The sequence below is a fragment of the Brachyhypopomus gauderio genome, chromosome 16 (assembly GCF_052324685.1).
Source record: "Brachyhypopomus gauderio isolate BG-103 chromosome 16, BGAUD_0.2, whole genome shotgun sequence".
Lineage (NCBI taxonomy): Eukaryota > Metazoa > Chordata > Actinopteri > Gymnotiformes > Hypopomidae > Brachyhypopomus > Brachyhypopomus gauderio.
Window position 1 is genome coordinate 16,311,898 of NC_135226.1, and position 22,450 is coordinate 16,334,347.

Genomic DNA, 22,450 nt, shown 5'->3' on the forward strand with positions numbered 1-22,450 from the left:
AAAAGCCCAACTTCCTCGTTTGTACGTGAAATAAACACGGTGAAGTGCAGGCGGGTCTTTGAATGACGTTGTGCAGCTTCCCGGTGACTCGCAGCCTGAGCCGACGCAGCAGAACTTGTTTCTGCGAGTTGCTTTTGTTGACAGCGCTCAGCACTGGCGTTTACGGCTTACGGTGACCATGCAGAAATTAATCACCGACAATGCATTTGGAAAGAGACACCCGTGATTTAGTTAATCATGGCCACGTCGGAGTGCGGGGAGCCCGAGAGACGCTTTGGAAGGACGAGATCCGATTCTCAACACACCGAGGCGTGGAAACGTCACATCATCCGACAGCTGAAGTATCGGGATAAGGCGCAGAAGACTCTCTTTCAAGATCTGATCCGATCGTGTAAGCTATATTAAACACTACATTATAGTCACGTTATTTACCCTGCTTGCTCGGGGAGGTTCTCGCTTGTGCAACGCGAGACCTGCACTACACTCATATTCCTGATTTATAAATCCCAAACACCGTGGGCTCCGAGTTGGCTCAGTCCACGCTTTCATTTTCAGTAATTTCCATAAACTGCAGTGAAACTGTGAAAGAGAACATGAAAATATATTGTTTTTTTCATGGGAACAATAATAGCTCTTCCAATTAGTTTCGCAGCCAGGCAGAACAGTTCAAGCAAGTCTGACCGAGTTGTTTGGCAACCTGTGAAATCAATTCGCATGTCAACTCAAGCTATCTGTTTCAGATCTTAGCTTACTGGAGCGGTGTACGCAGAAAGCCTTCATAACCAAAGGTCTTCTTTCAGTGACAAGGTAACTACAATTAATGAGAAAAATACTTACAGCTGCTGCTTGTAATCGGAAATATAAAAGCTGACTGTGAATGTTAATAAATGCAGACAGGATATCAGACAATCTCGTTTACACGTTTTAGGAGAAAGATTTAAAAAAGTAGTTGTACTTACAAGGTAACAACATATGTTGTAATTATTTGGTTTCGCAGTACAAACACTGCACTGGATTTAGTAAAAACAGATTGACAGATGGACCATCATTTTACAAAGAAATTGCATATATACATTAGATGCTTGTAGTATGCTTGTATCATGCTATTTCATATACCACCCTAAAAAAGTCTTTGAAATATTTTTTCAAGGCTTGTAACAGCTTTAAATACAACCAGAACACTACATTGAGATTTCCCAATTAGAAGTATTGTGTTTATGATGTTAATAGATTAGCAGGTCATAAAGGCTTCTCAAAATATTACCCCAACACACAAACACATACACACTTGAATGTTGCTATGTATAATATTTTCTCTCCTCCATGAAATGTTGATGAAAAAAATCACTGAGGTCTTTGTTAAAATATCCAATGATTTCTGTGTGAGCTTTTGTGGGTATCATCTTTCTTACCATACAGACCACTGCTGCATCCTTCATCTGAGGATTCACCGTCATCCCTTAAACGAGCCACTGGTGAGGTATGGAAGATTGTAAAGTACAAACCTTTGCACACTTTGCACCTTAAGCTGATTAGTCTTTAAAATCACCTAGGAGCCATATACAGTGTTGAGGCTCACTATACATCATTAAAGAAAAACATGGGAAATAGATTTAAGTTCATCTGAGTTAAAGCACAACTATACCAACATACTTCTGGAAACCCCCATATACAACATAACAGCACTTATTATGCCAAGGTGAATATTAACAAAATGAATTTAATTTTTAACCGGATTACCACATTTTCAGACTTGGCATGTGCCTAACGAGTGTTTCATAACCCTCAGGAAGTAATGCGTGAGAAGAAATGTATGGGAAAAAAAATCCCTTACTTGCTTGTATTCATTGTACACACAAATAATCTGTGTCATGTACAGACAGTTAGTTAATCCCCAGTACATTAACAAGTTTTAGTAGTAGTGGTGCACTTTTTTGAGTGGTTTATGGGGCTGTGTGTTTCTTCATGTGTTTTTTTGAATATGTCTATTGTAGCTTGCTTACCAAGTAGTGGAGCTACAACATGAGATAAAAATCAAGGAAACCTGTCTTGAAAAGCAACATGCCAGGTAAGCCTAGCTCTGAGCATTCTTCTGCAACATTCTTCTTTGAATACATTTAAAGAGCCTCACTGGTGATGAGGGGTGAGAAGGGGTGTAGCTAAAGTGGCCAGGAAGTGTAGGAACAAAATTAGGTGTTTCTAACAGACGGCTGTTGAGTGAATGGTTGTGTTTTTAAGATCTGTATTTGATGACAATAATGATAGTTGTAACAACAATAATAATGTTATAGCTGTAATCAAAATATAATAATATATTCAGGGTAATATATTCAAAATCTCATTAAGGCTCATCTCAAAGCATATTTATAAATACACGTACATCCCATATGGGATCATACAGCAAGAGATTAACCAGCATTTCATTCTGCCTGATTGACAGTTCATAATAATGCATATAATCTATAATACATACATATATAATATATTTTCTGTGAATGAGTTCTTACCTTATCTGGTTATTGGTAACATATGTAATTTTTATGAATGGACGGTGTTTTGTCAGACATGTTGAAGGGTCTTCAACAGTTTTGCCCGTGGTTTAGATGTTTTAAGATCTGTAAAGGCACAGTGATTTCTTCTGAATGAGCAAACTCAACTGCTAGCATTATTTTAGCCATCAACAGTGGTGTCTTCGGGCAGACATACCGGACAGCACGTTGACGAAGATTTCATACGCCGCTCATATGTCTCATTCCAAGCACTGTTTGGTGTCTGATATTAGATTGCGGGAGTGTCAGAATGACCTCGGTGCCGTGCAGCTGGAGCACGGGAGGCTACAGGCGTCCGTGGCCGACGTGGAGGAGGGCAACCGCCTGCTGAAGAGTAAATACGACCTGCTGCTCGAGCGCCACCAGCACACAGAGCAGGCTTACCGCAAGGAAGAGCTCTCCGGCTCGGAGCTCCTAGAGGACATGATCCGCTGGAAGCAGCAGGCTGCCGAACGCATGAACAGCCGGAACGAGAGGAGAGTGAGGTGAGACAGGATAGCCGGGGAAGAGCAGCTAAAAAGGGGGTTTTTAGTTTAGTATTAAACCAGACCCTTGGCTGGGCTGCTTGGATATATGTTGTTGTACAGCTGTTTAGTCTTCATGGGATACCAGTTTGATGTTAATAGCATTTGTGTGAAATGACTGGATAATGATTAGGATACAGAAATAGGATACAGAAATATTTCAAACACATATCTTTTGTTTGAACATTTAAGTCAAACTCAAAGGTGTAGTTGTGTCTAAAAGTGTCTTCGGCAAATATTTTTTGTGTTTCTACAGAGCCAGAGAGGCTGGACGTAATAAACACCCTGAGGCAGCTTCCAGTAAGACCTTCAACTTTGACGAGTAAGAGCTCTTGCTGAATGTTTAGATTCTCAGTGAGCAATGAATGAGAGCATATTTTGAGACAGATAAATGTTTTCAATAAGGTTATAAATTTTTTCAAGATTAATTTTCTGATAAAAATTAGAATGATCGTTTAATGCACTAAAATAATAAAACATAATTGCATGTGGTTGTTAACATGATAAATTTAGTAGTCTGTGCCAAATGTCAGTACACAAGATATATATATCTGTAGATTTGTGTATATATATATATATATATATATATACATACACACAAATATATTTGATTTGATATATATATATATATAAATATATATAGACACATACTATATATGGCTGAAAAGAAGCAGTTGAGTTATCGTCTCTCTCTCTCTCTCTCTCTCTCTCTCTCTCTATATATATATATATATATATATATATATATATATATATATATATATATATATATATATATGCACACACACACACACAACACCCCAAAATGGAAATACTATTAAAGTAACTTGCTGGTTACTCATAAGAGCCACTTCCTCATAAGTGTCTGTGCATTATCATAACATGGTGCCTGAGTGAGTAAATGAAGTAGATGAAGAAGATTAACTCTGTTTAGATGGAATGTGTAAAGTCGGAAGGATCCTCTGTGAATCCTTGGCCAGCCCTCAAATCCTCATTATGATGAATAAATATAATTTTATGTGCAATCTGTGAGCAATTGTTTAATATCTACTCCTGTGAACATGATACTGATGCATTTTAAGGTTCTAGTTTAGCGCCAGTGCCTGTCTATCTCTTATCAAATGTCTATCTAGACTGATCTGGAGATTTCTATATCCCTGTTGACAGGGACATTTGAAGTTTTGTAAAGCGTGAGTGTAAGAGTGACAGGTTGACAGACAGCACACAGGCAGGGATAAAATAAAGCACTGTGGTTGGCTGAAAGGAAGACAGTTCTCCAGTTGTGCCAGACTGCCAGTAATGACCCAGCATTTGAGATGTGGGGAGGTGATAGATTTAACTGTCTCACTCCACACTTTTAAGTAAATTTTAAGACCAGAAAAACGAGTGAGTTTGGATATAGTTCTTTTTCTAGGGACTTGTAGGTTGGAGCAGATCTTTGATCTCCGTGCTGCAGAGTAGAAGGTTGTTGTCTAATTTAAACACACTGATTATGGCTGTTAGCAGATATAATGTTTTATAACAATTTCCTATATCTCTGTTATCTGATACGTATGCCTTTTCTTTTGTATATCTGTCCCACCTTTCTTAAGCACAATCTGGTCATATATTACAACTCTGATGTCTGAAGTAGTATTGAAAGCCTGCAAGTTAGCATCTAGAAATCAGACATACTTGTACAGTATGAGTATATACGTACTCATGCCTTATGAGAGAATCCAACACATTATGTACTCAGCATCTAATGAGAAACTGGCAGCCTGCTAGCGAATTGCCTAATTCTTGTTTTTTTTTTCTCTCCAGAGAGCTCCAAAGTGCATCATCACCATCATCATCATCAACATCATCATCACCTTCATCACCATCATTTCTCAGGAGCGAGAGCAATGAGAGGGTTGAGAGAGTCCAAGGACGACTTTTCAGGTAACACTTGATTATTCATAACATATAACATCTAAAAAGTAAGAAACCCTTGGATGAATGGGCCAGCAGATTAATTTTAGACAAATTGTGCACTGTGCAAGATTGCTGAAATCATTGAAAATCACAGTCAAGGCAGACGTGATCCTACATATGCAGGAAGTGACATCAAACAGGAAACAATAAGGTGATCTGGAACAGAGCGTGGCCTGCTACAATCACCAGCCTTAGCAACTACATCAGTGGACAAACAGGAACAGAGAACAGTGATCACAGATAAATGAGAAATAGGTGTTTAATGTCAAGGTGAGATGGAACAGGGTGGAGTTAATATTAATGTTAATGTTAACTCCTCATGGCTTGGCATGTGCCTTCTGATTTTCACTTCTACCACATCATGTTTGCTTTTGCATCATGTTGATGTGTGTGTGTGTGTGCGCTGTGCTTATCTGGGGAAGAGACAACACCAGGAAGCATCATGGGGAAAAAAGCAAGAAAGCAGAGGCAGCACAATGTTCTATGCAGTGTTCTGCTTGGAGGCATTCATGTGGATGTTTCTAAACATTGCTGCAGACCAAGTACGGCCCTTCTTGACAGCGGTATTCTCTAATGGCATTGGCCTCTTTCCACAGGATAATGTGCCATGCCGCACGGCAAAAAGTGTTTCTGGAATAGTTTGAAGAATGTGACAAAAAGCCACCAATGTCCCTAGCTCAACGTAGAAATGAATTGCTTAACAAGGAACCAGTTTGACACTGTAACACAGAGGCTAACTGAGTTTGGCAGCTGGGTTAAATCTATTGTTCGACTCTATTAAATGCAGTGATAAGGTCTAGGAAAACCAAAACAACATACTAGACTCTATCCACTCTCAAACCTTTAAAATTGTGACAAATGCTGTTTCAGTGCTATGAAAGATCCTACTAGATTTTAATGTCTTTATTATTTGTAAGACAAATTTTCACCTAAATTGAACCTACCATTTCAGTAATTGTTGATTACTAAGTAAATGTCATTACTAAGCATGTTGGAACGAAGTTTCTTTTTCATCTGACAATAGCTGCCCCAATTATGTGGGTAAATTCAATGTCATGATGATGGATTGATAATATTCAGATGAACAGCTGATAAAGAGTTAAGCTTCCTTAAAAGGGTTAGTGGAGAAACGCTCAAGAAGGTAGCCTAAGGAGCTGAAGAGTGATATGACTTCACTAAGTGTTTTAAGATCGATAGTTGCAAAAAGTGGACATAGTAGTTTTATAACCTTAAATGGAAGAGTGAGCAAACCGTGGGGGGAGTGCATTGTTTTGTCTTATAGCAGTAACTTTGGTTCTAAACAATGCAATAAATGTTGTTTATCAGCAAGGAGAAATCTGAAGATGGGGATAATTTGTAGTGAACTCTGCCTTGTAATTGTCAGTCACAAGAGAATTAAGATTTCCTAGCAAGCTTAATTTCTGTATTGATTGTTGTCAGGGATTTTTGTTATAGATGGCATAGTGAATGCTTAGATGTCTGACTCCATGGCTTTTTATGCTGCCCCTTTTAAGATTTGAAATGGGTTTTCTTATGTTGTGTTTTATTTCCTGACATTGTCGATAAATTCAGTAAATCTACAGTTAAAACTGTCAACTAAATGATCAAAAAATGAAAAAGGCTTTGAAAGTTTCCTTAGAGTCAGCTGTAAAATGAAGACAGTTAATTTCCTCCTGTCTCAGTGTGCACGAGCACTCTGAGAGGCTTCTCAGTTGTCTTGTCAATTTCTTTGCTGGTAGAAGTTGGCAAGTGACACACACTATAAAACAGATTTATGGACCATGTGTTATTGATAGGGAATTATTGTTAGGGTAAATGCTGTCCAGGTGAAACCAGCCTCTATGTTGCCAGAACCCATTAAAGATGTCTGTGAAGTCCACCATTCACACAGCACTTGTAGATGCAAGTTTGATCATTGTACCAGGTTTTGGGCCTGAGATGTGCACTTGGACATAGGAAAAGCCAGAATGATCCTGCTAAGCCACTGTTGGACTTGTAGTTGTTGCTTTAAGATGCTGTATCAGAAAGGATGTAGATGTTTTTGTTAGAAAATTGATTCTTCAGGATCAATTTAGTTTCTTAATGGCTAGTTCATTAACAGTTGTATAAGTTTAACGAACCTAGGTTAGGTTTAGCTAGCTCTGGCATTTCACCTATGGTCATGTAGTTCTCCCCAACAAATTATCTTCCATCTTGTGTGAGGGAAAGTGTCTGTCTCTGTGAGTGTATGCATAATTTTACTATTTTTACTTTTCTTGTCACCTCCACTTTTTAAAATGCATACTTAAAAATTGTTTTTAATCTTTGTCAGGTCTGCTTCAGCTACCTCTCCACGGTTTCTTGGCTCCATCAAAGGTCTTTTTGAGTAAGTCAAGAATTTTCTTTCTTAAAGTCTAATTGTGAAACTGCAGTGCACCACGTAGCCTCACTGGACTGTGATGGTCTTAATAAACCATGGGATAGATCAGTATACGGTTTCTTGGCTCCATCAAAGGTCTTTTTGAGTAAGTCAAGAATTTTCTTTCTTAAAGTCTAATTGTGAAACTGCAGTGCACCACGTAGCCTCACTGGACTGTGATGGTCTTAATAAACCATGGGATAGATCAGTGTAGGAACCGTGTAGGTCCAGTAGATGGTGACATCAAATGACTTCATTGTGTTCCTCTTAGAGCCCACATTCAAAGTCCCATACAGTACCTCAAAGTGGGGATTTTCAGCTCCCAGGCCTGGGCCCCATTACCCTACATATGTTCCTGCCCTAGCACACCTCACCCATCTCATAAAGGAGTTGAACATTTGCTTTTGACCTCAAAAACGTGTGCAAAAAGTAGGAAAAGCTTGACACGTGTGCTAAACAGTGGGGCCCTGGAGAAAAAAACTGCGTTATAATATCAGTCGTTACTTGTACTCGTATCTGAAGTGTTAACTTATTGAATCTTAGCAAACTCCATCTTTACCTGTTTGCGAATGGACAGCTAGTTAATGTAATTGATGGTACAATCAGTGGTCTTGAATGGAAATGTATCATCAACCAGGCAATAGACTAATCAAATGAACTTACAATTATTGGGCACTATAGCATTAACAGCCTGGAAAAGTGTTCAACAAAACTCTTGTTCCACATATTAAAACTAGGGACAGATTCCAAATTCCAGATGAATTCGATGAGCATATTGGATGACTAGACTAAACCCTGTTCTGCAGGACCAGAGCTGGAATTCTTGTCTAGACTAGTCTCCAAGATTGTTTTACCACACAAAAAATCTATGTCATTGTGTTTCTTTTTATTAAGTAGTATCTGTACTGTTCAGTCTGTGTCCATATGTGGCATAGTAAGAGATGATTCCTACCAGCTTGCCACATTTTTGTTAGCACTTTTAAGCAGACACGTACAGAATACGTTTAAATTGGAGCCTCATCTGTAAGGCCTGAACATTCTGTGCACTGGGTATGCACGTGGGAGTACTCTGTGTGTGTGTGTGTGTAGTGTTACGTTTTTCAAACAAGTTGCACAGCTAATGGATGGAGCTTGTCATTTTGTGTGTGTGTGTGTGTGTGTGTGTGTGTGTGTGTGTGTGTGTGTGTGTGTGTGTGTGTGTGTGTTTGGTGTCCTCAGAAGGAAGAGGCGAGGAAGTTCAATTTGTAATTTGGAAGAGCACATCAGTTCCCCTTTAGGAATCTGCCTAGCTGCAAGAGTTCCAACCAAAGCCGTTCATTTACTGGTAAGTTTCTGAATCAGCAACCGTGCCATTTATGAGCAATATCATTCCCTCCAAAATAATCAACTCCATTTATAACGTAACTCGTGTTCCAGAAATGTAAAAATGTAGTTCCTGACCCTTACATTTGTGCTAACTACATACATTTTAGATGTTATTTGAATGGGGTCATGGGTGAATGGGCCGATTGGTACATACACAAGCAGAACAGAAATCACTAAATGACTGATGGATAAGGCCCGTCTTCAGCTGTGTGTGTCAAGTGGTGAAAAGAAGCTGGAGGTCTATGGTTGGTATCGTCATTGTGGCACAAAGCCCCATGTGTGTTTCTGCAGAACAGTATCTCTCTGTGTTACATTGCAGCTCTGCCACACATAGGCAACCAACACACAGGACCAGTTTCATTTCAGTTCTACACGCCACCATTAATGCAGATCGCCCAAGCTATGGTAGCTGCAAGTGAAGTCATGACTTCCTTAATTGCAGAAATGTCAGAATTTGCATATGTGGTTACGTTATTTTCAGCAACTGTAAAAGGAAGGCTAGGCCTGCAAGCAAGCTTCAGAAAATATTCTCATTTCATACTTGCATTGGAATAAGATAATTTACTGAATACTTGGGCGTGTCTATTTTGAGCATGTGAAAGAATATCAAAACCTGAGATTGACTGCCACATTTCTTTTATGTTTTTAACATTTTAATTACTTCTACATTTCACCGTTTCATTGTGTAAAAGTGTTATTCATCTCCCAGTTAAGGCAACTGCAAAGCAGCAAAATCTGGTGCAGCAAAATCATTAAAAACAATCAGAAAGCAACAAAAACAAATGCAGCTCCACCAACATTCAGAGAACGACATTCCCAAAACAGCCAAACAGTCCAACATAACATACCACCAGGCAAAAGACCTTTATGAGTATTACCATTCTGATAGCTCACAGAGCAGCAAGGTGCGCACACACACACACACACACACACACACACACACACACACACACACACACACACACACACACACACACACACACACACACACACACACACACACACACACACACACACACACACACACACACACACACACGTTTATACTGTCTAGTGAAGAGCAAGGTTTCAAAAGTCTGTGTTCCTCATTTTGGAAACCAAAGTAAACACAGCTTGCTAATTATGCTTAATGGTGACGCATTCAGTAGACAGTAAAAAACATAAGAAACTTTAAACAGATTGCTGTACCACATGTTTGCTATTCTGGACTAAGTTAAGGAAACATGGGACATGGGATATAAACACGCGTAATTTAATATGTGAACATCCATTCGTATTCTCAGTGCAGTGAAAACAGCATAATATTCCTGCACTGCCAAAACATGTTATTTTGTGTAGCAGATCTGAAGGAATTCTTCTCTATCCAGGATGCTCATGAGCTGGGAATCAATGCAGTGAGATTTAGCCCCAGATCGAATCTGCTAGCGACTGGAGGGACCGACCGAGTGATCAAGCTATGGGACATCGCTGCAGGTACAACACAGACCGACACCCTAGCAGAAGTTGTATTGTCTACCCGACTGCAAGCTTTGTTTCATTGTCAGGGGAAATACAAACTATTATGGAAGGAAATGAGAGCAAACCATTCGAAGTTCCAAATTATTTGCCATGTACGTTCATTGCTGTGGGTGTCTCTGACCACCACAGCGGCATTAGCCTAATGGTTTTAAATCATTCCAAACCACAATTTTACATAATTGTAACCCACTGTTTCCTGTTTTGCAGAGTTTCCTGTTTAGTAACTGGTTTACAGTATCGATGCATTCATTTTATATATCCTCTTTGCTACCACCCCACCTTAAGAGAGCATGAGTGTAAGCAGGACAAATGTTATGTGTGTAACTCGGTATGCAAAGTATAATATTTATGCAAAACATATGCAATGAATATTGCATAAGCATCAGGAAATGAACAATGAGGCTGCAGCATGGATTGTAGTGTGTCGGTCTCGGGAGAAATGTAGGAGGGAAGTGGTGGTGTTAACGTAAAGAGGGATTATTCAAGGACTTGTGATGTCTGTCCGTTTCAGGCATGCTGCACTACAGAGGGACACTAGATGGGAGTAATGAGGGAATCACTAGCATTGAGTTTGACTCGACGGTATGAAGACACTCTATGTCATTTACGTTTAGCGTGCCCATCGCTGGCAGCTAACTTCCATTTTGTTTGCCAGTGATCTTAATTTTGTACACTATTTCTCTGAGGGACTCTGAGGGTGTGTTTGACTAAAATCTGCATGTAATCTGACTATGTTAGTGGTGGGAAACGCTTTGAATGTCAGCCTGCACGCTTTTAAATCTGTTTTGTTTTTGGCTATTGTTATTCCTTTCAATCAGGGCACCCGAATTTTAGCTGCGTCATATGACAATTCAGCTCTGTTTTGGCGGCTGGATGACTTCGTTCCCAAGGTAACAGAGCACCCAACCCCCACCCTTGCTGTGTGAGTGGTCCTCATATTTATTGCTGTGTACTGTCTTTCTGAATCGCTGTCTGAAGAGCATTAGACAGAGAGAGCTGCATTAAGACATGCTTATCTTCATAGGTGATGTTTTAACTAGAAACAGCCCTAACAGTGTTTTCACAAACCGAATCTTGTACCTTCAAAGTAAACCTTCCAATATTTAAACAGACTGAGAATATGTGATAAAAAAAACCATTTGTATAATATGCGATTAAAAACAACATCAAATTCACATCCAACACTTGAGCTTTTTGCAGCCTATATTTCTTGTGGCATACACAAAAGGTAGACTCACTGATACAGGCCTCCTATAATTTCTAATCTCTAGTAAATAATATAATAAAAAACGGGTGCAATAGAAGTTATATATCTCAGTTAAAGGCAATATACACAGTAGCTTTAATTACATGAAATTTATGACAAAAGCCGATGTTGAACACATCGTAACTCACAGATCATAAACATGGACCTTGGAACAATGCAAGGAAGCATTAGGAGGACGTTGGGTGCGAGGCGAAGGACGAGACACGAAATCCTTCTGTGGCGACAGACGTCATTTTTATTTATAACAATTATTGCGCAATCTAGCGCACATGGAACACGTAAACACAGAGACGTGTAACGTTTAGACAACGACGAGCACAGGACACTGCGCGAGCGCACAATAAATATATATATTTATATATATATATATATAATCTTAATGTATTACTTATATCATGTTTTTTATAAAGCTCTTGATTTACTGGTCAATCTTACTGGTCAATCTACGTTCCAACTCTTACCTATGGTCATGAGCTATGGGTAGTGACCGAAAGAATGAGGTCGCGAATACAAGCAGCCCAAATGAGTTTTCTCCGCAGGGTGTCCAGGCTCTCCCTTAGAGATAGGGTACGGAGCACGGTCATCCAGAAGAGACTCGGAGTAGAGTCGCTGATCCTCCATGTAGAGAGGAGCCAGTTGAGGTGGTTCGGGCATCTGGTCTGGATGCCACCTGGGAGGCGCTCCAGGCATGTCCAACTGGGAGGAGACCCCGGGGAAGACCCAGGACACGTTGGAGAGATTATATCTCTCGGCTGTCCTGGGAACGCCTCGGTATCCTCCCAAAAGAGCTAGAAGAGGTGGCTGGGGAGAGGGAAACCTGGACCTCTTTGCTTTGGCTACTGCCCCCGTGACCCCCCCCCCCCCCCCCCCCATGGATGGATGGATAATATATACATGAGCCAAATTATTTACTCCAGTCATTTTCCTCAAAGTAAAAAAATTATAATTGTGAAACTGCAGTGCACCATGTGATGGTCTTTATAAAAAGAAAACATGATGCATCTCAGAAACTTTAAACTAATATGTACAAATGGTAGGAATGACTACGATGTATATATATAAAGACCTAGTCTGCACTCTCACTGAACACTACTGCTGTAAACACAAACTCAAACTGTCTAATAAAAGCTATGCACAACTTGTCACCTTCTACCCAGTTCCTTACTGATCACTTTCTACCTACATGAGCACTACCATCCGCATAATAGAGTGTTGAACCATTCTCAACACAGTGCCATGGTAGTGGGTATTGCACTAGTGTGAGTTTTATCAAACATAGCATTGTTGCTGGAGTTTTTGCTACTGGGTTGAGAGTTGTCTGTCACACAAAATATGTAGCCAACAGTAATGATGAAGGGTTAGAGGATGGCTATTGGTAACAATGGTTACTGTAACAGTTGACCTTTAGTCTTATCTGAAATACCTTGTGTTAATCATAATAAATAAAGGTTTCAAGTGAAATTCCTGTAACTATGATACAGTAAGTAGTTTAGATGGACAGAGCTAAGGTCAACAGCAAAGTTGAAGAGCAAAGGTCAAGAGCTAAGGTTAAGCCTCGCAGTTATGGGGCAAATTGTTAACAGAGCAATAACAAAACATAATCCAACCTATCCAGTGACGTATGTAGAGCAGGGAATATGATAATTAGTTTTTAATTTAATACTCCAAAATATGGAGTACCCTGTGTGTGTGTGTGTGTGTATGTGTGTGTGTGTGTGTGTGTGTGTGTGAGCACTCAGGCATGTGTGTGCGAGAGACAGAGAGAGGAGGCGATCGGTAAACATGAGCTCTTGTTAATATCATGGCTGTTCTCTTGTTGTTTGTAGTTTACTCTCACAGGGCATTCTCGCAAAGTGACAGCAGCCAGGTTTAAGAGTCACCTAAAGCAGGTGGTGACGGGGAGTGCAGACAGGACAGTGAAGATCTGGGACCTGCAGCGTGCTGCCTGTAAGTATCTCCCACACGGCCGTCTAAGCTCAGCCTGACTGAATTCTGAACTGAATGTCTAAAAAAACTATTACAAATTAAATTCCCAGGAAAGTATCTGTGTCTTCTTTCTAATTTGGTTAATTTAGCTATTTTAGGCACAGAATGTACATATAAAAATATGTTCTATGAATACTGCTTAAAAGTCAAATAAATGACTCGTTATTTTGTGAGAATTTCTTCCTCTTCTGATGTAAAATGGGTGGTCCTTATGTTGGATAAAGCTTATGTAAGCGTTGTTCTCAACAGTCAGAAGGCTGGTGCACCTCCCACACACTGCATTCTCACATTCTCACCCTCATCGAGTCTGAGCAACCTAGCTAGCTAGTTAGCACATGAAAGCTGTCTAGCGAAGAAAAGCCTTAGCCAAATGTTGAGTGCACACATACTCAACATTTGGCTAAGTGCATACGTTGAGTGCAAATGTTCAAAGTGCATACGTACAACTGTGCTGTCAACTGTGCTCAACTTTACTTGTGGTATCAATACTCTAGTAATTGTCTTGGAGTAACAGACCTTATGCAGACACAAATTTGATTAAATGTAACTAGATGACACGGTCTCACACAAATCAGCACATCCTGATGACTGCCAGACTGCATCTTAGAGTCATGAGCTAATTCTAAGAATCAAAACAGGCAGTAGATCAGGCTGCATTGACATTAACCACAGGAAAAACCCGATGGTACTCCATGCAAGCTGGGCTGAGCTATTTTGCTGTGAGGTCTATGCAGTTTTTCACTGTCCACAGTTCATCACTATCCACTATTTTTCATTCAGCCAGTACCATGAACGAGACATTTCTGGTGCTGGAAATTTGGGATCATTTGTATCCTTGTCAGTAGGTTTCTCCATGCACTGTTGTATTACTCCAGTTACCCCTCCTTTGGTCCAATACATCAGCTCTGCTCGTGCAGAGTAGCAAGCGTGTCTGTCATGCTGGGTTATTAGTCAAGCTTGCTCATTGGAATATAAGAACCTATCCTAAACCACTCTCATTTAGGACTGAGATACTTTGCTTGTTTTTTGATTAGTGTTTTTAACATATTAATGTGCATATTTATTTGCGACAATGCTGAATGTATAACAATAATATAGCACTCTTATTTAGTGTTCTACAAAAATGTATAATAATTGATCATTTCTTTGAATCTTTAATTTCCAAAAGTGTAATGGATCAGAATTATTGTTACTTCAGAGAGAGAGAGAGAGAGAGTGAAAGAGAGAGAGATCTCTTGACCAAGAAGTCACTTTCAGACTAAGAATTCCCTTTGACTTTGTTGAAAACCCAGAATGACTTCAGACATATTTGAACTATTTCTAACTATTTTTATGCCTCAAACTAAAGTCAAATGTGCCTGCAAGCTAGAAGAATCCTTCAGTATAAGCAGGTGTCATAGCCAAAGTGACTCACTAGTTAAATATGCCTTTGACATGCAGTTTCTGTTACTAAATGTCATTCTGTGGCAGGTGTAGACCAAGTTCCTCCAAGTATGACCCTGGCCTGTAAGCTTGTTAAAATTTGAAAGAAAATGTTGTTTTTCATTATGAGAATGGAGACTGCTTTTTGGTTTATGTATATGGTCACCAAAGCTAGACAAATCCCAAGAAATATGAATGAGGTGTAACTTTATTAGAAAACAAGGATATAAATGCTGAAATATAAAGTAAGAGTAGTAAAGCCCTTTTGAGCTCCTTTTTGGATCCCTACGTTAGTAATTCAAATGAAGAGTTTTAATCAAGCTATTACAATAACTTGCATTTTCCTGAGTTTCCATAGTTCCATAGTTATTCTGTGCATTTAAATGCTCACCTATACATTGTGCATGCTGCTATTCTCTTTGTCTTTCTAACTCAGGCATACGAACCATAGAGGTGTTGTCCTACTGTAGTGATGCGGTTTGCTCTGAATATTACATCATTAGTGGCCATTATGACAGGAAAATACGCTTCTGGGACAGCAGGTAAGAAAACTGTTGTTTTACCACTCACTAACTCAATGATTTTTTTTACCATTTACATTAATCGTTTCTAAGTGTGCAGATCAGACTAACCCATTTGTTGATTGAAAAACAAAAACCTGTGCATTTTGCAAAACATGTAGCTTAATTTTCTTTGGAGGGGGACTGCTTTGTTTTTGAGGTTTTGTTTAAAATGTATTTGTGGAGATTTTGTTTAAAACAAACATTTCATCTTAAAGTTTTTTTTGCCTAAATGGGTTCAATACCTCACATCTAATAATCAAAAGAATTTCTTGAGCAAGTTCATTCTTGAGCAATGGATCAACCATATTATGTAACGATTATAAAGTGCTATTCTGATCCTCCCTTTAACTGTATTTAACAAGAATGTCTTCTTGTTGTGTGTTCTTAGTGCTAATGTTGAAATGTTTGGGCAGGAGTTATGTACAGTTGGCTAGTATGACTGTGATGTTCAACATGCAACCAACCTGAAGTGTAGGCGAGGTTGAATAAATCCAAACCTGGACCGAAAACCCTCGCTGTCTGTCTCCCCTTGCGTATTGAGCTGGGGTGAGGATGTGAACGTTGGTTAGCCTCAAATGTCTGTGCTGTTAGCTATGCTGCATGACTGCTTGCTGACACGTTGCTGTAAATATGCTAGATGAATGGCACCCCAGCTGTGTTCAAGCGAGCAGAATGCTACATTTCCAATCGAACAGCTGTTCCTCACAACCATCTTATGTAGGACCATTTTGTACACAGGAAAGCCTAAATGGTGTTTAATTATGAACTTATGGTGGTCATAGCCTTATGCTTTTATCTGCACCGTGCTATTTTTATCTGATGATACAGGTTTTTGATGACCTTTTTAAGTTGTATCAAAATAATAAGTAAACCAAAATACACTAACATTTGATGCAGTGCTTCTCAACTATTGAATCTTTTCTGTGACAGCAGTGGTTTGGTGAAGCATATATAACCACAGGAAATCCCATATTTCTAATAGCAATAACAAAACAGATATTCTTTACCCCAGAATGTATATATGGTTTATATGTAGTAGGACAAGGACATTTTTTATTGTTTTCTGATTCTGTTTCAGAATTGATTGTTTTACTATGCCAGCTCAGTGGATTTTTTAAACCCTATTTTTCTTCCAATTGAATCGTTTTTCCACGTGCCTAACTAGACTCCTCCCATCATGCTTGGAGGGTGTGTCGGGTATGTGCTTCCTCCTACACAAATGAAGGCAGTTGCCACATCTTTTTGCTAAGTGGATTTAAAATGAAACAGTGAATATGATATTTAGTCAATTTTGACTTTAATTCCAGGTCAATTACATTCAACAACTGACCCATATAAGAGCATCCCAGCACCCATATTGAGCAGCATTAAAACCATCTGTGCTCAGAATGCCGACAAGGACAACTAAAGATCAATGTGACTTTTTTCCAAGAGTGTATCAAAACAAAATCCATTAGTACCTACACTAAGACAAATTGAACTGTATTTAGCATATTTAAACACAAACTATTATCATTGCACTGACGAAATATACCATCTGCGTTAATCCTGAGGTCCATGATGTGCAGAGATTTGTAAAACAAGCCCCATGTCTCGTATGTCCACATTTTAGGGACATTGTCTTTCTGGACTGTAGTGCTGGTGGTCAGTAAATGTGGTGGTTTGGTTGCTGTAAAGAGTTGCAAGGAAAGTCATGTGATCTCTGTGTGCTGCTGAGTTCACATTTAGAGATTTAAAAATGAGTCTGTTATTCACACTGTGGCTGAACCCTTGACATCTCTCATTCACTCTCTGCAACAGTAACCTCCAGCTGTCGTCGTGCCGACAGCGTGTCTGTCGCCTAGCAACTGTCAGCCCACATGCTAATTGTCTCCTCAAGACCCTGTAATGATTTCTACTGTATTATGATATTTGATAAAAAAAAAATCTGGGCAGTGTGTACTTTTTTTCTTTTTTTTTTTTTTGAGAATAACACTTATTTATGTGGTGGCTTTACATTCATAGGTTCACTGGGTCACTCAATATTTATTTCACCTTTATACATTATTCATAATGTTGCATGTTAATAAGTGTTTAGCTGGTTGCAGCTAAATATTTTTTAAATGTTCCACACATGACTAATCATATGACTGATTGGGAGTGCCAGCACTGCTCCAAAGGTTCCTAGTCTACTCATCATCACTGCAAACATGTTCTCTGTATTCAGATCAGCTACTGATTGGAGCAGTTACCTCCTGTGTCTCCAGTCTTACCAGACAGCGTCCCATCAGGGATGGATCATTAACACCTTTATAGCACAAAGTGTGATTGTAAAAACTGGGAAGTTAGACTAGGAAAGGATTGAACTATGGTTTTCACCATTACCACTATAAACCACCATTCAGTACCTCAGAGCCCTGACTCTCTCTTTAGGCAAAGAAAACATTCCCACTTTGAGCACACCTACTGTTATATATTTATGACTGTCATACAGCCAAACAGCACCAGCATGCTGTGTTGTGTAGTCTCTGTGTTTGATGCCAGTGGGATTTTTGGTGGATTGCAGGATTTGCTGGATCGCAGGTTCTTTCACTGTACCATATCAGTAAATCAGCTCGGATAAAATGGCAGTCATGAAATCATACCCTTCACAGGCCTGAAAAAACATAGTTGTTGAAAGACGTAGAATTAGGGAAGGCAGTAGCACTTATTTATTATTTATTTTTTATTCAGTGCCACATAACAAAATGAGTGAAATCATTAAAAGAAAAAATTTAAACAGTAAATCGGAAGAACATTCAGTTATGTACTTAATGCAGTGACAAGTGTCTTGATGTGATGACTCATTCCTCGACTAACATTCATGTTTGCACATAAACTCTATAATTTGACATTTGTGCTTTAGAATGCCTCTTCACTTATAACTAACAACCCACAATGTTTTTTTATCATTGCTTCTCACTTTGTCGCCATGATCCTCCGCTCAATCGATCCTTTCCCTGCAGGGCGGCGAGCTGCACACAGGAGGTGCCCCTGCAGGGCAGAGTGACATCTTTAGACATCTCTCCCAACCACAGGGAGCTGCTAAGCTGCTCGAGAGATGAGAGTCTGCAACTAGTGGACCTGAGGATGAGCAATGCCAGGATGGCGTTCAGGTAAAGAGCTGTGTAGAGCTACCTGTGTAGAGCTGCCTGTGTAGAGCTGCCTGTGTAGAGCTACCTGTGTAGAGCTATCTATGTAGAGCTGCCATGCTCCTGCAAGTGCAACTCATCCAAGTGACGGCATTGGCTTGTCCCACAGCTCTGATGGGCAGTACTAACTCGGCGTATAGAATCGAGTTATCAGGGAAACTCAAATACACATCAGTTTGAGATTGATCAACGACAGCAATTGTGTTGCTATTTCATATGTATTTTACACGTGCTGGGAAATTGGCACATGGAGGATTGCGTGACTTCATGGCTTTTCTAGCCTTGCTGTAGTAAAGTGGTAATCCGTTTGAAAAACAGAAGTCACACTTTTTATTCTTTGTTCTGTATTGTCATCCTAGGGCTGACGGTTTCAAATGTGGAAGTGACAGCACCAAGGCCATCTTCAGGTGAGGCAGTGGTGTGATACAAGCAAATAAATAAAATATTTATAGGTGTGATCAATGAAATTTTTGTCTGTTATGCTTAAATGGAGGTGTCTGGCATTGGATGGCTTTGACTTAGTAGTCCTAGAGGTTATCCTTTTATCTTTTGAAAAGAAAGATGATGTCCTGTGACTAAAGATAACAGCTTTTTTCTGGCTTCTCAGATAAATCCAAACTGTCAGATTAAAATGTAATAATGTACATATGCCAACCTTATCTGGGAGGACTTCCATTTGTAGAATATTATTGAACTGAAGATTACAAATTTATCATGAAAAAATTACAAATATTAAAATCTATTTCATTAGACTGTTGTATAAAAATATAATTACAACATTGTATTGAGTATCATGTTAAAGTAATGTATTAATTTATCCTTATTGATTTGTCACAGTCTCTGTCCTTGACAGTGAGAGTATAACTTGCATAGATGTCAAGACTGTTTTATTGTTTGTGTCAGTCTAGACTGATTGTTATATATTGCTATTGATGCTATCTGTCTAGCAGTCCAGATGTAGCTCTTAAATGTGTATGGCTTGAATCGAAGACTTGCTTCTTATGGGCAGTGTAATATCCATTTGTCCTCTTACAAAATGGTTATGGTCAGTTTAACTGGAATTGACAAAGGCTGTTTGAAAAAGCTTGCAGAATAATAAGAGCAACAAAACATTAAGACCTGTATTACGGAAGCAGTGGATTCTAGGGATTAAGCTATTGCAATATTCTAAAATCATTTGTAAAGGTCAGTTTTAGTTACCCCAGCCCCCACCACACACACACACACACACACACACACACACACACACACACACACACACACACACACACACACACACACACTGTGACCCTACAGCGTTCTTTCAGATCAGTAAGTGGTGTCTGCTTAGTCTGTGTGATGCAAAATTACAAAAAAAAGAAAGAAAGACAGGGTGCAATATGGAAGGCAGAAAGACTAGTGAGTGAGTCCCAGCAGAATCATACATGTAGCAGTTTCTATGGCAACAGTCGATGTATTGCATCATTTTTAAGGCTGGGTCTGCCTCCATAATCGGACATAATCGCCCTCCCCCTCGACATTTTCCTTGGGTCCAGAGCCCAGTGCAGCTTGCTGCTGCCAAGAAGCCGTGCACGTTGCTGAGGAGTGTGGTTTTACAGACTTATTGAACTTGCTGCTTGAGTAAACGATACTTTAGTGGACTAATGAATTAATGAAATAACAGTAGATCAGTCAGAATCACCAAGTGAGAGTATCTGATGATAAAAATAAAAAAACAACCAGATTGTGATTACAACAACTCCTAAAAGCTTTTATAGGGTAATATAACCTCCTCTCTCTCTTTTTCAGATTGAATAAGAAGTAATGCAATACTCTTTGTATTTTTAGTTTTGTAGTCAGAAGAACAGGGCAAATATCAAAAGGAACACGGACATGCTTGTGCAATTTCAAATTTCTATGTTTCTGATAAATCTGGGGATATGTTTATAGATGCAGAAAAATAAAAGCAAATTGCAGTGTACACAGTTCTGTTAGGGGATGACTAAGGCCTAATTTTATGGTGAGCTATCAGTTTCAAAATTGAATTCATTGGGCCACTGCCAGAGTATCTTTGATATCTGTATCAGCCATTAAGAATAGATCACCTTCAGCCAAAGGTCACTGAGTAATTATTGCTAGACTGAAAGGACAAAGAGGAACAGATACGCACTTGCAATGGGCATATTAAGTGAGTGTTACTTGAATCCCCCCACTTTAGTCCAGACGGAAGTTACCTGGTGGCTGGATCAGCAGACGGTGCTGTCTACATCTGGAACGTTGGTACAGGAAAGCTGGAGACTCAATTACCAGACCTGCACAGGTATCCAGAAACCCCACGATCACCCACAGGAGATTCTGGTCTTGAAAGCTGTATAATTTAAGAGGACATGTTTTAAACTGAAATGATTTTCCATATCAAATTATTGTATCAAATAATTATAAATTAGTTTTTTTTAGTGGAACAAGCATATTTAACTTTGCAATCTCTGAGAGAGGTTTTTGGGATTCTCTTTTAATGATTTGTATTAGAATTGAACATTATCTGCTCTGAGCAAAAAGATAGGCAGATAATCATGAATTCTAGTTTCTTGTTTTCATTTAAGTCATTACAGAAAGCAAGTAACAGCAAAACTTTATAAGTTATCACTGTATCATTAACCATTTATTAACAGTCACATTTTTAAAAAAGGTTTACAGCCAATGATGATACAGCTTTAGTTCTTAACTTTTGAAATTTGAATTTTGTATATAGTTGGCTTTATTCTTTACGTTTCTGAGCAGACAGAAATGTGGACTCTATTTGTTCCAGGTCCTCTGTTAATGCAGTGGCGTGGTCCATGTCAGGGGAGTATGTTGTCAGTGTGGATAAGAGTCGCAAGGCCATACTCTGGAGTGACATTTGAGACTGGAAGCAGGTGACGTGTGCCCTGTTGTTGGTCATCCACCATGCTCCATGACATCCAGCCATCGATCTTCTGCGTCCACGGAGCAGTCCATTCTGTACTGCAGTCTTATTGGTAAAAGAGTGCCATTGCTTGTACTGTAGAACCAAAGTGTGCTGCTCTGGCTTTATTCTGCAGTGTAGATATATCTGGACTCTGTTTTGTTACAATTACTGACTCAAAGCGCGTAAAACGATTCGCTGGCCTACATTCACAGCATCCTCCGTAAATACTGCTATACTTCAGTGGCTTAAAGATTTAGTGCCAAGAAATATGGCAAGGTCTGAATATAGGTGACATTGCATCTTTAAAACTAATTGCTGGGACAAATATACACACATGCATAAAAAGAAATAAAAATTTGGTGTAGTTTTCAAGAGAGGCACTTGCACTTGCTTGCTGATGAAGATCCTCTGTCCAAAACCCTAAAATTCAGCAGTAAATTTTTTACATCTTTTATTATACAAATTATATTTTACAGCACGTTATATGATGTAATGTATTTGAAAATGTATAATGTATAGCTATAATATATAGCTTATATTATAGAACAGGCCAAGATGATACTTGTGACTGGGTTGGGGCAGTACTTTCAGGGGGAGCTGTATGTGTGAGGCCTGGGTTCTGCTACTACTTAGAAGGGTTTTTATAAACTTCTCCTAGCCACATTTTTTTACCTACTTATTTTTAATAATATACAGGGAAACATTGGATTTGTTTACATTCTAATTTTTACTGTGGTATTGTGTTGTTGTTGGTGACTAAACTACTAGACAAATAAATTTGATATTTACAAGCTTTTTTATGATGT

At 39.1% G+C, this 22,450-nt stretch overlaps 1 protein-coding gene across 2 annotated transcripts; it reads left to right on the forward strand.

Annotated features, from left to right (window-relative positions):
- The first annotated feature begins 63 nt into the window (after positions 1-63).
- Positions 64-22,439, forward strand: atg16l2 (ATG16 autophagy related 16-like 2 (S. cerevisiae)). 2 transcript variants are annotated; one of them, XM_076977398.1, is made up of 18 exons: positions 64-391; positions 741-807; positions 1,420-1,480; positions 1,995-2,068; positions 2,783-3,034; positions 3,330-3,395; positions 4,877-4,996; positions 7,341-7,394; positions 8,646-8,751; positions 10,160-10,265; positions 10,822-10,892; positions 11,129-11,200; positions 13,404-13,524; positions 15,422-15,527; positions 18,533-18,682; positions 19,078-19,125; positions 20,916-21,017; positions 21,507-22,439. In XM_076977398.1, the coding sequence occupies exons 1-18, from the start codon at positions 238-240 to the stop codon at positions 21,598-21,600; spliced, it is 1,824 nt and encodes a 607-aa protein (XP_076833513.1). In that variant the 5' UTR covers positions 64-237; the 3' UTR covers positions 21,601-22,439. The 2 variants fall into 2 exon arrangements, 1 of the variants encoding a protein (XP_076833513.1); XR_013121750.1 differs by lacking the exons at positions 19,078-19,125; positions 20,916-21,017; positions 21,507-22,439 and adding an exon at positions 15,962-16,094 and having other exon boundaries at positions 18,533-18,670.
- Positions 22,440-22,450: the final 11 nt, after the last annotated feature.

Excerpts from the sequence above, each read along its gene's own strand:
- atg16l2 (XM_076977398.1), top strand. The coding sequence starts at position 238 with ATGGCCACGTCGGAGTGCGGGGAGCCCGAGAGACGCTTTGGAAGGACG. Across the intron at positions 392-740 it reads TCAAGATCTGATCCGATCGT|ATCTTAGCTTACTGGAGCGG; the intron begins GTAAGCTATATT and ends TATCTGTTTCAG. Across the intron at positions 21,018-21,506 it reads CAATTACCAGACCTGCACAG|GTCCTCTGTTAATGCAGTGG; the intron begins GTATCCAGAAAC and ends TATTTGTTCCAG.